The following is a 14,854-nucleotide window of genomic DNA, read 5'->3' as shown; positions in this document are numbered from 1 at the left end:
GGGACCATTCTGATCTAGTCCGACCTCCTGCACAGCGCAGGCCACAGAATCTCACCCACCCACCCACTCCTATGAAAAACCTCACCCATGTCTGAGCTATTGAAGTCCTTAAATCATGGTTTAAAGACTTCAAGGAGCAGAGAAGCCTCCCTCAAGTCAACCATGCTTGCAAGGCTCTAGGTGGCACTTTTCTTTTTGCATCAATACTGAATCAATACCTCAATATGGTGCTAGGAGACCCTGTGCTGCAGGACGTGCTGTCTTTCAGATAAGAGGTGGAAACGAAGAACTTGAGTATTTTTGGCCATTAAAGATTCTATAGTACTCTCAAGAGTAGAGTAGGGAGTTTTTTCAGATATCTTTCGGATGAGACTCTATAAAAATCAGTTCTGTCTGCTCTGAGAGGACTTTCAGTATCTGTAAGCTTTTTTTTTTTTTTTTTTTTTTTTTAAATAAATGCAGAGATTTGCCCCAGCGTCTTTGGTCATAACAGCTGGGGGAGGGAAAACTTTGAAGTCCTGTGAAATGGTTGCCTTCCCATCCCAAAGGTCACTGGATTGCAGCAGTGTAACACCAAGGTTTGAGAACCTCAGCAATCTCCATATAAATGTAAAACATGACAGACAAAATATTATGCAAGTACTCTTTATTAACTGATCCTATGAATTACTTAAATAATTACACCAGGTGACTCTAAAAGTAATCATCATATATCAAGAAAGAAATAAACTATGTATTTACTTAGTAATTATATTACATTATACTTGCTATGTAATCACCTTGAAGCTCTATATTTTATTTCTATGCCGCTAAATGGTCAGCAGTTACAAATGTAAGTAAGGAGTACTCACATGATATTTGTGTTCTGATCCAGCCATCACCATCATCATCATCATCATCTGTGGCCTTCATACTTTTCTCAATTAATGAAACTTGGCTATGTGACATACTGACTTATTTAGAAGAAAAGCCTATGTGCCAGCTACCCTTCTTCCTAAAGTAAGAGTATGGTACAGCCTCTTGCACTGTACTATACCCAAGTCAGTTGTTTCTACCAGCTGCCATCAAGCAAAAGGAAGTTAATTCAGCAAAGGTTGGAGTAACTCTGCTGCATGGCCAAAGAAACAATAATCGATTGGGCCCTGCTCTCTGAAGTGGGTTTTATTTTACACTTCACAGCCTCTTTCTGTACACTCCTGTGGATGGCAAGTTGAAGGTAACAGCCAGTTAACAGTTAAAGGCGAGGATTTGTTTTTTTTTGTTAATTATGGCATAAACAGCAACTAGAAAAGCTTTGCTTTCAAACTGAGTAATTCTCTTGATGAAATTAATAATTAATCTTGTTTAAGAAGTTCATGCCCTCACCCCAATCATTTATACTCAAGTGAAGGTTTTAAACCATTTCTCATCCCACTGCCCAGCTGTTGATCTGGAACTATACACTCTCAATGAGGAACTCCAGATTAAGAGTCTGTACTTAATAGATATTTTTATATTTCTCTTCTCCTAGTGTGGGGCCTCTTGAGGAGTTTCATATAGATCTAAAATGTATCAATACAACAGAAAAAAGCTCAAATAAGTTTTTTAAAATACATGAATACTGTGCTTTTCAATATCAAACAATAGACCTAAAAATCTGATTGTATCATTTCACAGGTTTGCTTGTGTGTGTTGCAGGAGAAACATCCTTTCATCCTAAAATATGATTATAAGATACTTCAAGACAAATCCCATTTGCACACATTTCACTGAATGTAATATGCAAATTTTACATTTAATAGAAGAAGAATAAAATCAGAAAAATGTAAAACCAATTAAAGCAACAGATCTATACAATCTTACTGAAATGGTACCAATATCAAATCCAGCATAAAATATTCATGAAATATGCCAAGCATAGTTCTTAAAAACCAACATTCACTGCCGGCTGGCTTTTCCATTTTCTGTTGTTTCCATTCTGAAATATAAAAAATATATCAAGAAGATTGGTCAGTTAGAGCATATAGTTTACTTGAGTGCACTCAAATGATTAAAAATAAAAAGCAAATCTGTGGTTTTATATAAACATTTATTTATATGTTTCTAGTACCCCAACACTATCTTTTTAGAGACTTCTTTATGCAGTAATCATTAAACCAGAGGAAACTCTGCTTTCAAGGAACTTTCCACTTACAACTAGGGTAAACAAGCAATAAGTTCCATATATAAATATCACATTTAAGACTGACGTTACATTATTGACTCCAGCAATGATCAACAAAGACAAGACAAAAGACAGACTCATGTCTGACTGTGGAGGGTCTGCTTCTCTGAATCTCTAGAGCTGTACCAGTTTCTGTCAACTCCTTAACAGTATTTAACATTTTTCCCTGTTATTTTTATCCTTTTGCTCAATTTGTTGGCTACTCCCATTCTAACAATTACTTGATGGCAGTTGGATTTATGGGAATGCAGGAGATGTTATTATTCCTTTAATGTGTTGTACAAGATGCAATGGTTTTATCTCTGCCATGTTTGATTTAGCTACTTTTATGGAGATGATGTTTTGGGGAGTTTGGGTCTTAATCTCGCCTCCTATTTGGCCCCCTCTAAGCATAAGGAGGATTTTGCTGTGTAGACAGTCACTGGGATAGATGGTAAGAAGCAATCCCCTCAAGACAACAGGGTGGCATTCATCCCTGCTCAGTTACGGGGAGGTTTGCAATGAAGTAGGGGCAAATGGATGAAAACAGATTATTAAATTGCTTTCCTATAAAAAAAATTCTAAATTTTAATTAATGCAAGAGGTAAGGAATCCTCTTAATAAATTACTACGATGACTAATTTGTTCCTGTATATAGCACATTGACTGTTTATAAAATATATTATGTATTCAGCAATACAAACCCATTTTCCTCTTTAAGATGTTGATACAGCTCAGCTTTATTGTTGACAGAGTTCAGACGACCAATGAATTCTTGGTGTTTCCTAGAATTGGCTGTATTAATCCTATTGCTCCACAAAGACAGCAAGGACATTGGCCCTAGGATTAGATTTGAAAATAGAATCAAGGGGATTTGATTAATGAATTCTCAAATACTAAATTCAATATAAGTTGACCGAACAAATTATACTATTTATACAGCATCACCACAGCACATTAAAGATCAATGCAAGACATGATCCCTACCCCAAGAAACTTATACTGTAGGTTAGATGAACGTGACAGCTGCAAACAGGTGGGAGATTTAGACGGTATAAGGTTATGAGGTTACCTTTCTTCACATTATGTTAGTTCTATATGGTTTATTTTATGATTTCAGTACATTTGACCAAAATGGATTCCACTATTCTGTGGGCATGAAGCTGAGCCAGGCTTTGTGCCTATGCATAGCGGTAAATGGATCCAAGGGAGACAGACCACATCCCGTTCATAATCTGCAGCAGACAAGTAATTGCTCTAAATCAATCAAACCTTGTCCCAAAGACAGAATTGAAGCTGTGGTTGTTCTACTGCAATATATGGTAGTTGGGCCATCAAAGGAGGCAGTTCTGCCCCTTGATATCCCAGGCTAGAGACTGGTCTCTCCCGCAGATTGACAGAGAGTGTCAAATGGTCAATGTCCTTTCAACACCAGCCACTGCTGACAGCTCTGAAATACAGCTGTTCAGCCAGCAAGAATGGTGGCCCACTAGACCAAAAAAAATTCCCCACCCAGAACTACCAAAGACAGTGGGCAGCAACAGAGCCCCTCTGAGCTTTCCATCAGCATTTGTTATATTGGAGGAGGGGAAATCTCAGTCTGTGAACTACCACATCCCACTCTTTACCTTTTGCCGACTGCTCCGGAGAGTACTCTAGCTCCAGGTCTGCATAATGCAACTATCACTAAAACCTTCAGACCACACCAGAATATTCCATTTTATATAGTATGTCAATGATCTAATACAGTGATTTTCAACCTACCCCCCCCCCCATTCATGGACCCCTAAAAAATTTCAAATGAAAGTGTGGACCCTTTTGGAAATTCAACCAGTGGTCTTCAAACCCCTGCCATAGAAGTCTTGGCCTGAAAACTGACGTTTTGTAAATGCTGCACATGCTCAGCATGGCATTTGATGCAATGTGAAAAAGAGCACTAAACTGTGGTAACTATAACAACAACAATACTTCTGGGTTTTGACATGTAGGTGGGGGTATTCAAATACTTTTGATTGATCAGAAAAACAATACCTTTTCTGGGATCTGAAACTGTATTTTCATAGTCATCTTTTGCAGACCCCTTAGACGTATACATTGAAAACCACTGATCAATAGATTATACACGCACAAAAATCAGAAGACATCTCTCAGAATTCAGAATTTTCTAAATAACTAAAACTAACTCTTCATATCTCTCCAACACTCAACTCTTCTGCAGTTGACTCCTCACTCTAGGATAAAACCATTTGATGTCCACTGCTACAGCTCATTCATTCTGCCTGTAACTTGTTTTTTGTGGCCTTCTTTCCCCTATAGATGTATGGTGCTTTGTATTCACCTCTCTGCCTTATTTAGCCCTTTACTTGGTGAGGGTTCTTTTCTATAAAGACACACTACCCCAAAATAAATATATTTTACATTTCTAGTAACTCTTCTGCTCTCCTTTGTGTTACCCTCATGGCTTTTTATTCTACATTAGTGACATCTCTATACAAGGAAATGAATTTTGAACCCAAATAAATGTACTACCTAGATTAGGACGAAGCTGTGATCTTTGGGCACATTGAGAAGCGCCTTACTCCAGATGTAATTCCACAGAAATCCATGGGATCACATACAATGTAAGGTACTAACCAAATTTAAAACTAACAGCAATTAATCAGATGGAACTCAAATCAGGAACACAGAGGCTTTGTATCTTTAAGTATCAGTCCCCGGAATCTTCAACCTCAGAGCTTGTTTTTCATCCCTCCACCTGGACCAAAACTGTTCATCTCCGAGTAAGATTCTGCTTGACCCCCTCTCATCACGTATAAAGACTTAGCCACGACTCTCATTAGTACTGAACAATTAAATCTACATACAGGATATTCAAGAGATGCACCTTTATCTTATTCAATCAAATATGAACTGCTGTGACAACCATATAGGATATCTTGCAATTCACACCGATTTTACCCGACTTACTATTTTTCAAAATCTGTTGAAATCGTTTTGACTTACCTTTTGTTTTTTCCACTGGAGGTATTTCATCTATTGTAATAAGAGGCTTTTTGTTGGGTGGTTCGGGAGAATCAGGAGAATCTTTTATAACTTCAGCTTCTGCCAGTTCGTCTTTTTCGCGATCCAATACACCTTTTAATCTTAGGGGAGGAACGGAGAGAGAGAAAAAAAGAGGTGAAACATCAGAGAGCATTAACAACAAACTTCTCATTTACAGCACTCTTCAAGTTTATTCATATAACATCTGTCCTAGTATAACAATTGCTTTTTTTTTTGTGAGTCATGAGATCGATGAAAATAACCAGAAAAGCCATTGGCTAAGTATTTTCTTGGATGCAGACCAAAAAGAAGTGAGAATGACCTGAAACTCAATCTCATTTCAATTTGTTACCAATATTTATATTGCACTCATTATTGTGATATTGTGGTTGAGCTAGAGATTTAAAAGTGCAATTGTTGCAAACCATCTGGACAACCCAAATCTACTGACGACTCCTGGTTTGAGCCTGAACCAGTTTGCTGTCATCTGCATCCCTACATTTGTCTTACACTAGGAAAGAAAGGAAATCATAGTACTGGACTTGATCACATGCATAGGTAGATCCAAGTATCATCAGCACGCTCACAACACTGCAGGCCAAAACATCCATCTTCTCCTAGTGGCCATGCATGCATATAGAACAGCTCATACAAGTTGAGCTTAGAGCTGATTAACCATTTTTTTAGGAGTCTCAACTTTATGATTTCTTTAGAAGAGAAGTTTGAAAGTGGGGGGAAAGAAAAAGATACTCAAGAAATTCATGACTAGACAGATTAACTGATCCTTCATGACCACATGTCATATCAGCTAAAAGGACAACTTTTTGTTTCTTAAGGGATAGAAAGCAGGTCCATAGTCAATAAACCTTGACGCTCATCTACACAAAACTCAATGCAGAGAAACCTGGAGCATCTAAATGTCTATGAGGACACCTAAACAGTCAATCAGCCAGAGGTCAGGATACATGAAATTCATTTATCTATGGTTTTCAGTCACACTTCATATTAGGGTTTGTTTACACAAAGTGATTAACAGATGTACTATGTTACGGATGGGTATACATCTAAACAGTAGAAGGTGCTATAGATAGTGAAGTCATAGTTAACCAACTTATTGTTATTTTGGACATTATAACAATTGATTAAACATTGATTAAAAAACCTCTCTCTTTTATTATCCCCATTCTAAACTATTTATAAGCGTACCCTTAATATAAGCATGAAACTAAATGTCATATTTGGGAAACTTATCTTAACATCAGATAATTGGGGTTTCAATACCTAAGAGTTTACCTGTAGCTGCTTACATGTGTGCCTTTTATAAACAAGCTAAAATTATGTTAAATTAAATCACTTAACCTTTTAAAAATTCTAGCGCTAGACTGTGCTGTATATTCCACATTACATACTAGTACGTGAAAGCATATATTAATTCAAAAAAAAATCACCTCTCTGATTCCTGCCAGGGTTTTTCCAGTTCATAATCTTTTCCTGATTTCTCTGACTTGTCTTCTTTTTCTTCTCTCTTCCTCCCTCGTTTCTTGCGCTCTTCTTCTTCAGGAGGTTTGCTTCTGCAAGCCAGGAGACACTCCAAGACTCGCTGGTGTTTATCAGAGTTATTTATATGCGCTCTAACAAGGGTCTCCAATTCATTCCACATAATCCGGTATTGTTCGTCTCTATCCACAGACGCAAAATAAAATCTTCACATATTTATACACACATACACTCTCTCTCCCCCCCTCCAGATTGTAAGAGCCATTTATATATTAAATAATCAAGGTTCAAACAGTTGATGTCTAGTAGATTGAGCATAAGTTTTTTTAAAATGCCTTAGTAAAAGTAGGTTTTCTCCAACTCCCTTTTAGTGGAGTTCTGATCACCTTGTATTGTTTCATTCTTGGAAGCATCAGAGCCGCATTGTATGTGGACATGCTCGGTTGCTTCCAACAAACCTGAACTTGCAATTAAATCTAATATCCAAATCTCCCCTTGAGTCATAATCATTAATTTCCCTGGGTCTAAGCTATTGTACAGACATTGCCAAAACCTATTAAAGTCACTTGAACCAACAAACTCAAGAGGCAAGAAGAAACCCTCTTTTTCAATGCTGAGACAGGTAGAAATCCTTCTGTTCATTGCCAGATTCAAATTAATTTTAATGTTTTTCTCTTAGACAAAAATTAAAGACAAAATAATAGAGAATCATCATAACATATCACTACAGAACTGAATAGTTCAAGTAGCTTTTGTAGCTGACCTTTTTCCCCCCATACTCAGGCAACCATCCTGCCTAGGATTAGATTGATGTACAAGAAATGCAGATCATTATTCCAATGGATGGGATATCACGGACTTCTAAATTTGTTGTAAGGGAAGTTTCATCTTTTATATCAAATGTTTCAACAATAGTATGACTACTTTTAAGATAATAAAATATTAAAAATATTTTAAATATACAATAGCTTTGGAAGGGTCTGGTTTCCATGTGTCCAGTGGTGCCTCCATTTCCTCTGTTCTAACGTGAGGCTCAAGATGGTGTTTTCTGTGTGATTTTTTTTTCCCCTCTAAAAAGTGTCTTAAATATAAGATGTGATTGAATCTGTTATTTCCAGTTACAACTGAGTTTTTTCTTTAACATGAAACCAGGGGAATAGCACTACAGCTCTAAATTATGCGGCCAAAAGATATACAACATTTATTTTGCCCATGTATGTAGTTTAGTGGACTCTAAATTACCTTTGATTGTCCAACTTAAAACACAAGGTTCATCTGGAATGTATGCAGATGGGATATATTTTTTGCTAAAGTACAACAAAATTAATAAATGTTAAACCTTTTTGGACCCTTTCCCCTGGTACCAACTGTTGAAATTGGCAGTGGATCATTTTTCCTCTCCATATCTACTAAGTTGTATATTGTTTTCTGACAATTCAGCACATCCTCATCTGTGAGAGTTTCTTTCACAATAACACTGGCTAACGGCACTACCTTCAAGACAAAACAAAACAGAACAAAATCTGCATTTAGTTGGGGGGGGGAATTTGGAAGCATATCGGAGGTTGACATTAAAAAACAAAAATCCTTTAACCTACATTCGGAAGTGTCCCCAGCATGCATTACTACATGAAGTCTTCCTCTTAACCCAACAGCTCTGCATCCAACTCAATTCCATGTAATGGCAGACATTTGGGTACAGAGTTATAATTGTAAAATGTACACAAAGTACTAAATCAAAAGTGAAAGTCAAAACCTTATTCTAACTGATTTTGTTTTGGTTGATTTTTCTATAACGTGCTATCAGCTATTCAGTTTTTACTGATATTAACTCTTCCCCCAAGTACAGTTTTAAAAACTTACTCCAGAACAGAAAAGGAAAGTTACAAATCCATGGTCACTTACAGCTTGCATGTTGAAGATGGTGGTTTGCGAAATAATCATAGGCCAGTAACGAGTATGTTTCTCTAACTGATCTTTTGCTCGTTCCAAAGGAATCTCAAGACTTCCATCGATCTTATATCTGGGGTCTAGAAAAGGAGTTAATCTGTTTTCCCTCATAAATTCACCAAAATCCTAATGATAACCAAACAAGATAAAATTAGGAACTTCTCTAACAAAGTAACTTTCATTGAATGGGTCAAACATCATTGCCTCCCTTATGAATAATGCAGAAAGGAAAAGGAATGTAGCCCTAAAAACTATAGGTCTGTGTTCAATATTCTTATGAGCAATTCTACTTTGAATTCATATAGAGAGCATTTAAGGAAGAGGTTTGTCAAATCTTAACTTCAAGAAAGCTTAACTTCAAAAAATTGTAGGATGTGGCAAAAAATGCTCAGCTTTGGATTGATAATAAGGAATTACATATGTTAAAGTTTTATTCCGTTTGTTTACAGGCCACTTTTTGCTAATGGGCTCTGAATGCAGAGGATATCAAATTAAAAAAAAAAAAAAAAAAAAAGAGTAAAAATGGGTTTCTTTAGAGTGCCCCCTCCACACCTGAGTCTATAAGATCCAGCTCTTTATCTGTTCAGTCCAGCTATTCCCAAAGACCCTCATTATGACAATTATCCTTCTTATATTGGGCTGGGTGCAGGGCTATCTGGATCCAGTCCATTTCAAACCTTTGTTGATATAAACAGTGTTTAAAAAGAGTAACCAATGAGAGTATTTTAGAAATTTCATATTGCTTACAGCATGCAAGCACAGATGTGGGATAGAGACAAAAGGTTTCTATAAAGTGGTCGTGTGTGTCAATAAATGCTGACTATCAATAACAGAATGAAGAAATAGTTGATCCACGTGTGCCATTTAAAAAAAAAATGTTTTAAATAAGTGACCTACAATTTCTTACATGTCTGTTTCAACCCACCTTCATTCCTCACCCCTGAATTCTGATGAATTGTTGAGTAAAACTAAAAACATAAAATAGTATCTTACTGTAATCCTGTAGTCTGTGACTCTTCCACCACATCCTTCACTAATTGAAGGGGGATCTTCTAGAATTGATCGAGAACTGCTCAATACATGCAGGAAAATCTCTCCTCCGTGGCTACTAAGCATGTGGCTAATTACTTTAGAACCAGACTTGCGTGGTTGTTCCAACAAAACAGAACGACCTATTAAAATTGAGATCAGTTTGATTAGCTACTGAGTACAGCAATTTACTTTTAAAGATATTCTACAGGTTTATATTTAACCATCCAGCCACCCAACCTCAGCGGTGTTAAGCTAATGTAGGTCTCTTACTAAACTCAAATTAGTAGATCTACAATTGTTTCCTATGGAATTTTAATTCCTGCCTTTAAATAGGCTATTATGGAACATAGCACTCTTCTTGCATTATATAGAAAGGGTTCAAACTATGTACTTTATTTGTTACCTTTTGATCATTCAGAAAATATAATTCTTATGGAGATAAATGTCTGTAAAAGTAATGGAAGTGCTATACTGTATTTGGTCAGCTCATTATTTTCAATAGTTTACAATGCTAACCAAATAGTGACCCAAACACCTAACCTGTTCTCATTGAAGACTAAGAGCATGGTAAATATACAGTTTAAAAAACTATCTTGTGAAAATGATTTGAGTACAAGGGTATCTTAAATTTCTTTGTTTCAAGGGACACTATTTCATGTTCACAAAAGTCAAATATGTCTTATTTTCTTGAAATTAAGAATATGCACGAGAAAACTCTACTAAATATATTCTTTTGAGGGTGAAGGTTATGGTAACAGTTGAATGATAAACTGACTAACCAAATCCTTGGTTGACCTCAATACTAATTAGTATGTCAGTTTCAAGCAGGTAAAATGCCCTCCTAGTACATGAAAATAAATGTAGGAGGTCACATGATCACCTAATTGTATCAACTGTGGGTGGTAAAGACAGTAGTCACCGATTCCTGATTGCTGACAGCTGCCTAGCCTCTCGCGCTCTCTCGATAGATAGCAGGATATATCATTGCTACCTTAGCTCAAAACTGGATTAAATTTAAAATGAAAGTTAGCAAATTTGCAGAGGTGAATAGAAGGGAAGATATTTTTAGTCTCTTGAATGAGAGACAATGAGGGAAAGAGGAATATATTGAGAAGTTCCTATTCTGTTCTGAACCTCTGCAGCATGTTTCAGAGAAACTTGCAAATGCTTTGCAATATAGAACAATCTCCACTTAACTGATAAGAGCAAGAAAACCTATTTTCCAGTTTTCTGATGGAAGAACCCTTAGATATTACATTTCTATTCAGAAAGAACACTCAACACTATTAAGCATTGTGATCAAACATATTATTATTAATCAGCTATACTGGAATTCAAGAACAGTGATAATATTAAAATAAATGTATTACTAAACACAGAATCTATATTGGGGAAAAAAAAAAATCAGGATTCCTCTCTCTTTCCCATCTCTTCTCCCCTTTTTTAGGTTTAAACTCAAATTGTAATTTTTATTCCATTTCCCTTCAAATATAGTTATCAGTTAATATCTATCTAGATATTTGTTGGACTGGCTTGCTTCTGTATTACTGACCTTTACACAGATTAGGTGTTAATATGACATCTGGAATAAAGTGAATATCTAACTTTTTAACATTTTGTACAATGTGGATATACCTACATACTTTAAAAAAAAGAGATTTGCAACATTAACAATTTTTAAAATGCTTAACCAAGAAAACAATTTACCATTGAGAAGAAAGTTTGTAAGACAAGAGGAAGGTCGGCTATTTACATCTACAGGTGAGATTCTGTATGCTCCAGTGCAATAATGCAATTCTGAAAAATAAAAATGTAGAAAGGGTTAGTTGCAAAGATAGTAAAGCACACACTAAACACAGGGCCTGAAGCTACTCTTACAAAATATCTAAATTAGTTGAAATGATTTGTTTGTGAAATTTCTTTGAGAGAGAGAAAGGGAAGGAAAAAAGCTGCAGAGCAATGTCACTAGAGAATTATAATACATTTACAAACTGGTGATGCAAACCACAGAAAAGTAATGGAGGGGAAAATACGCTATCTGATTAGAAAATTACTGAACACTTTTCGCCAGCAAACAAGCAGTTTGCTTGGTAGAGGGAGAAAAATCCTGTTTTCCCCCTCTCTCCTACATAAATAAGTCAGTGATTAGCCAGCATCGGGAGCATTCAGTCTGACCAGATACTGACTGTACACATACAGTGGCCAAATCATGGCAGTAGATGTTGAAGCCTCTTTGGAGGCCTGCTGGCTGTCAGTAAAGTAGAGCTGTGGCAAGAGATACTAGGTAAAGGAAACAAAAAAGAGAGGAACAGTAGTGTAAATCACCAGGGAATAATATTTCTAATGTTTGGATGCCGTTGGCGGGGAGGTGGGGCGGGGAGGTGGGGCGGGGAGAGGAGGAAACATACTGCACGACAGAAAATGCTTCTCAAACATTTACAGAAAATACAGTACCTACCAACACTGTTTGTTCGTGGTGTGCACCATTTTAATGTTACAGTTTCTTTAAATGTACCCTCTCTGCTATTGCCACCTATATGATTATCACCTGCAACATCAAGTTAGAGAAAATGTAACATAATAAATTAGTCAATCTTCAATTCATTACATTATAGAATACAAAAATCTAGCAATTATAACCCTTATATAAATATATGATGATGCTGCACAAACCCTCCTACTTGAATGAGAGGGTTTAACGTACAAAATGTCTTATCTGGAATCTGAATTTGATTTTGAACGAGAACATGATGATTTTTAAAAAACTAAACATTCAAAATAAGGTCAAAAATATCCCCAAACCCAGAAGTTTTCAGAAGTAACAGCTACAATTTTAAACCTTTTTTTTTTTTTTTAAGTGAGCAAAGTTATTGCAGTACAGACAAAGTTGGGTGTAAGAAACCATGCATGCAAAATACATAGGTGTTCAAGTAGGCATGTTCAACATAACGGCTACATTGAGGCTCCTGAAAAGGTGTTCCTCTAAATCTCATTTTATTATTTAAAGCAAAAATATATTTACAATACTTTTATAGTTGTAATAGGCCAAGCAGCTTATTTTAAAAATAAGTCTAATACACTCAAAGGATGGGTAATAGCCTTCTGTGCAAAAATTCTGCACTTCCTAGGTTTCAGAACCTTTGTTTTGAACTGATCAGTTACAATTAAAATTTTATTTTAAACAGCACGTCCCAAAAATCATAACTGAAAATGTTTCTCAAGAGCACATTTGACAAGTTGTATTGCTTTCTTCCCTTTTGCAAAAAATAGTAGGTATTGTTATCAAATCACTTTATCCTTTCTTGTCCAATGCGAACACCTCTCATCATGTAGTTCTGGCCATGTATATTAAGATACATTGCTAAAACACTTCTTATTTACAGATGGTCTGACAGGAAGCAGTTAATTACAGAAAGGCAATAATACATATAAACATATCATAATGCTTCCACGACAATGCAGTAGATTCTTGCTAATTAGTGCTTTGCTAATCTGCATGTCCAATAATCTGCACACACTAAGGAAAGATAAGTTTTACATGAAGTTTCAAATCGCTGGTGTTACTACTCACAAAATATACTTCAAAATATTACGCTTTAGACCAATATCTCATGCTGAACTAGATGCAAGAGTCAATGGGTATATATTGGGTTATGCAGGAGGTCAGACTAAATGATAAACACAGTCCTTTCTGATTTTGAAATCACAGAAACATGTACTAATGGGTCTTGCATGATCTGTCCTTTGCTTCTACAAGTAGTCTTTATCCACACAGTCACACTGAAGTCAACCCTGCAGGTTGCCGTTAAGGATAATCTGTTAGTCTTTAAAGTGCCACCAGACTCCTTGTTGTTTTTGTGGATACAGACTAACATGGCTACCCCCGATACAATAATTTTAGATACTTCAATCAGAGATCTTCTAAAGAATGTCAGTCAGTTCTATTTCATCTCAATTGTGCAGCAGCCACAACGCCTTAAAAAAAAAAAAGTCTAACTGGTTCAAACTACCACCTTCCTGGTCAACAGAGTCAATGTTTTTAAAATTGGAAATGTTGCCTAGGCTGCTCTCTCCTGTCCACTATATTCCCATAGACGGGCTTGAAAAATCCACTTTGCTTCATAAACTTGCCCAAGTAAACTTTCCCAGGTGAGGATCAATTGACTTCTACAGAATCCAGACTTCTGTTTATGGCTGCAAAAAGAACTTTCTAAATCTGGCCAGGAAGTAAACACTGCTGTCCTGCTTTTCTACAGACAATGTCTGTGATGCTTCTCACAGCTTTGTCAAAATGCAGCAGACTTAAAACTTAACAGTACTAGCAGCGTGGTGGGGCGCCTGCCCCACACGGGGAGAAGAAGGGGTTAAAAGCAGCACCAGGGAGGCTGCGCAGAACCCACGCATCAGGAAAGGGTTTAAGCAGCCCATGGATAGGGGGAAGGCTTGCTGAAGCAGCCAATTAGCGCCGGTGAGGGCCATATATAAAGAGCTGCTCAGCAGAGCAGAAGGAAGTCTCTCCTTGGAAAGCAAGGGAGGAGGACTGGCTGCCTGAAGAAGCACCATAGATAGAGCAGTGCTGGGCTGGGGCCTTGCAATAAGGACTGAGAGGGTGCTAGGGCTACGGGGGAAGTGGCTCAGGGAAAATAGGCAGCAGATGGCAGGAGGGAAGTAGATGGCTGCTGGCTATAAGGTCCCTGGGTCAGGATCGAGAGTAGCGGGCGGGCCTAGGTTCCCCCATCTTGAACCCCACTTGCCAATCAGGAGAGTGGCCAGTATCCAGACTGCAGTTTTTCCGTGAGGTGAGGGGCTGGACCTTGGACTGCAGCTGGGCGCTGAGGCAAGTGGCGGGACTAAGGACTGCCGGTACCCCAGAAAGGGGGAGATACCAGAGTGGGAGCACAGCCAGAGGACCGTGCCCAGAAGAAGATGCTGCGGTCCAGGGAGTGATGCGGGTCCAAAGAGTGGAGACAGTAGTGACAGCAGGCGTGACATCACTAGCTGAAGGCAGATCATGGAAGGGCCGAGAGCTAATTCCCAGGATGGCCAGCAGGAAGAGCCACAGTGCTAAGTTCTGCCCCCTTACAAGCACCATCACTGAATAAATTCAGAACTCTGGATCAGTTTCACTTTCCTGCTGGTTGGGAAGAGGGA

The 14,854-nt window shown here is 37.4% G+C and overlaps 1 protein-coding gene across 7 annotated transcripts in view; it reads right to left on the bottom strand.

Moving 5' to 3' along the window:
* Positions 1-629: 629 nt before the first annotated feature.
* INTS13 (integrator complex subunit 13) overlaps positions 630-14,854 on the bottom strand; it is a 34,237-nt gene continuing 20,012 nt past the window's right edge. For 6 of the 7 annotated variants that reach the window (XM_038387345.2, XM_038387336.2, XM_038387354.2 and 3 more), the window contains 9 exons: positions 12,162-12,251; positions 11,411-11,500; positions 9,665-9,843; positions 8,627-8,797; positions 8,061-8,215; positions 6,673-6,903; positions 5,186-5,325; positions 2,887-3,022; positions 630-1,957 (listed from right to left, as the gene is read on the bottom strand). In XM_038387345.2, the coding sequence (XP_038243273.1) occupies positions 1,918-1,957; positions 2,887-3,022; positions 5,186-5,325; positions 6,673-6,903; positions 8,061-8,215; positions 8,627-8,797; positions 9,665-9,843; positions 11,411-11,500; positions 12,162-12,251 (1,232 nt within the window). In that variant the 3' untranslated portion in view covers positions 630-1,917. Of the gene's footprint in view, positions 1,958-2,886; positions 3,023-3,131; positions 3,418-5,185; positions 5,326-6,672; positions 6,904-8,060; positions 8,216-8,626; positions 8,798-9,664; positions 9,844-11,410; positions 11,501-12,161; positions 12,252-14,854 lie in introns of those variants that run through there. The other variant, XM_043516084.1, reaches the window with a different exon arrangement.

This window comes from Dermochelys coriacea, chromosome 1, assembly GCF_009764565.3.
Source record: "Dermochelys coriacea isolate rDerCor1 chromosome 1, rDerCor1.pri.v4, whole genome shotgun sequence".
In the NCBI taxonomy this organism is placed as follows: domain Eukaryota; kingdom Metazoa; phylum Chordata; order Testudines; family Dermochelyidae; genus Dermochelys; species Dermochelys coriacea.
This window is presented reverse-complemented; position numbering and strand designations above follow the sequence as displayed.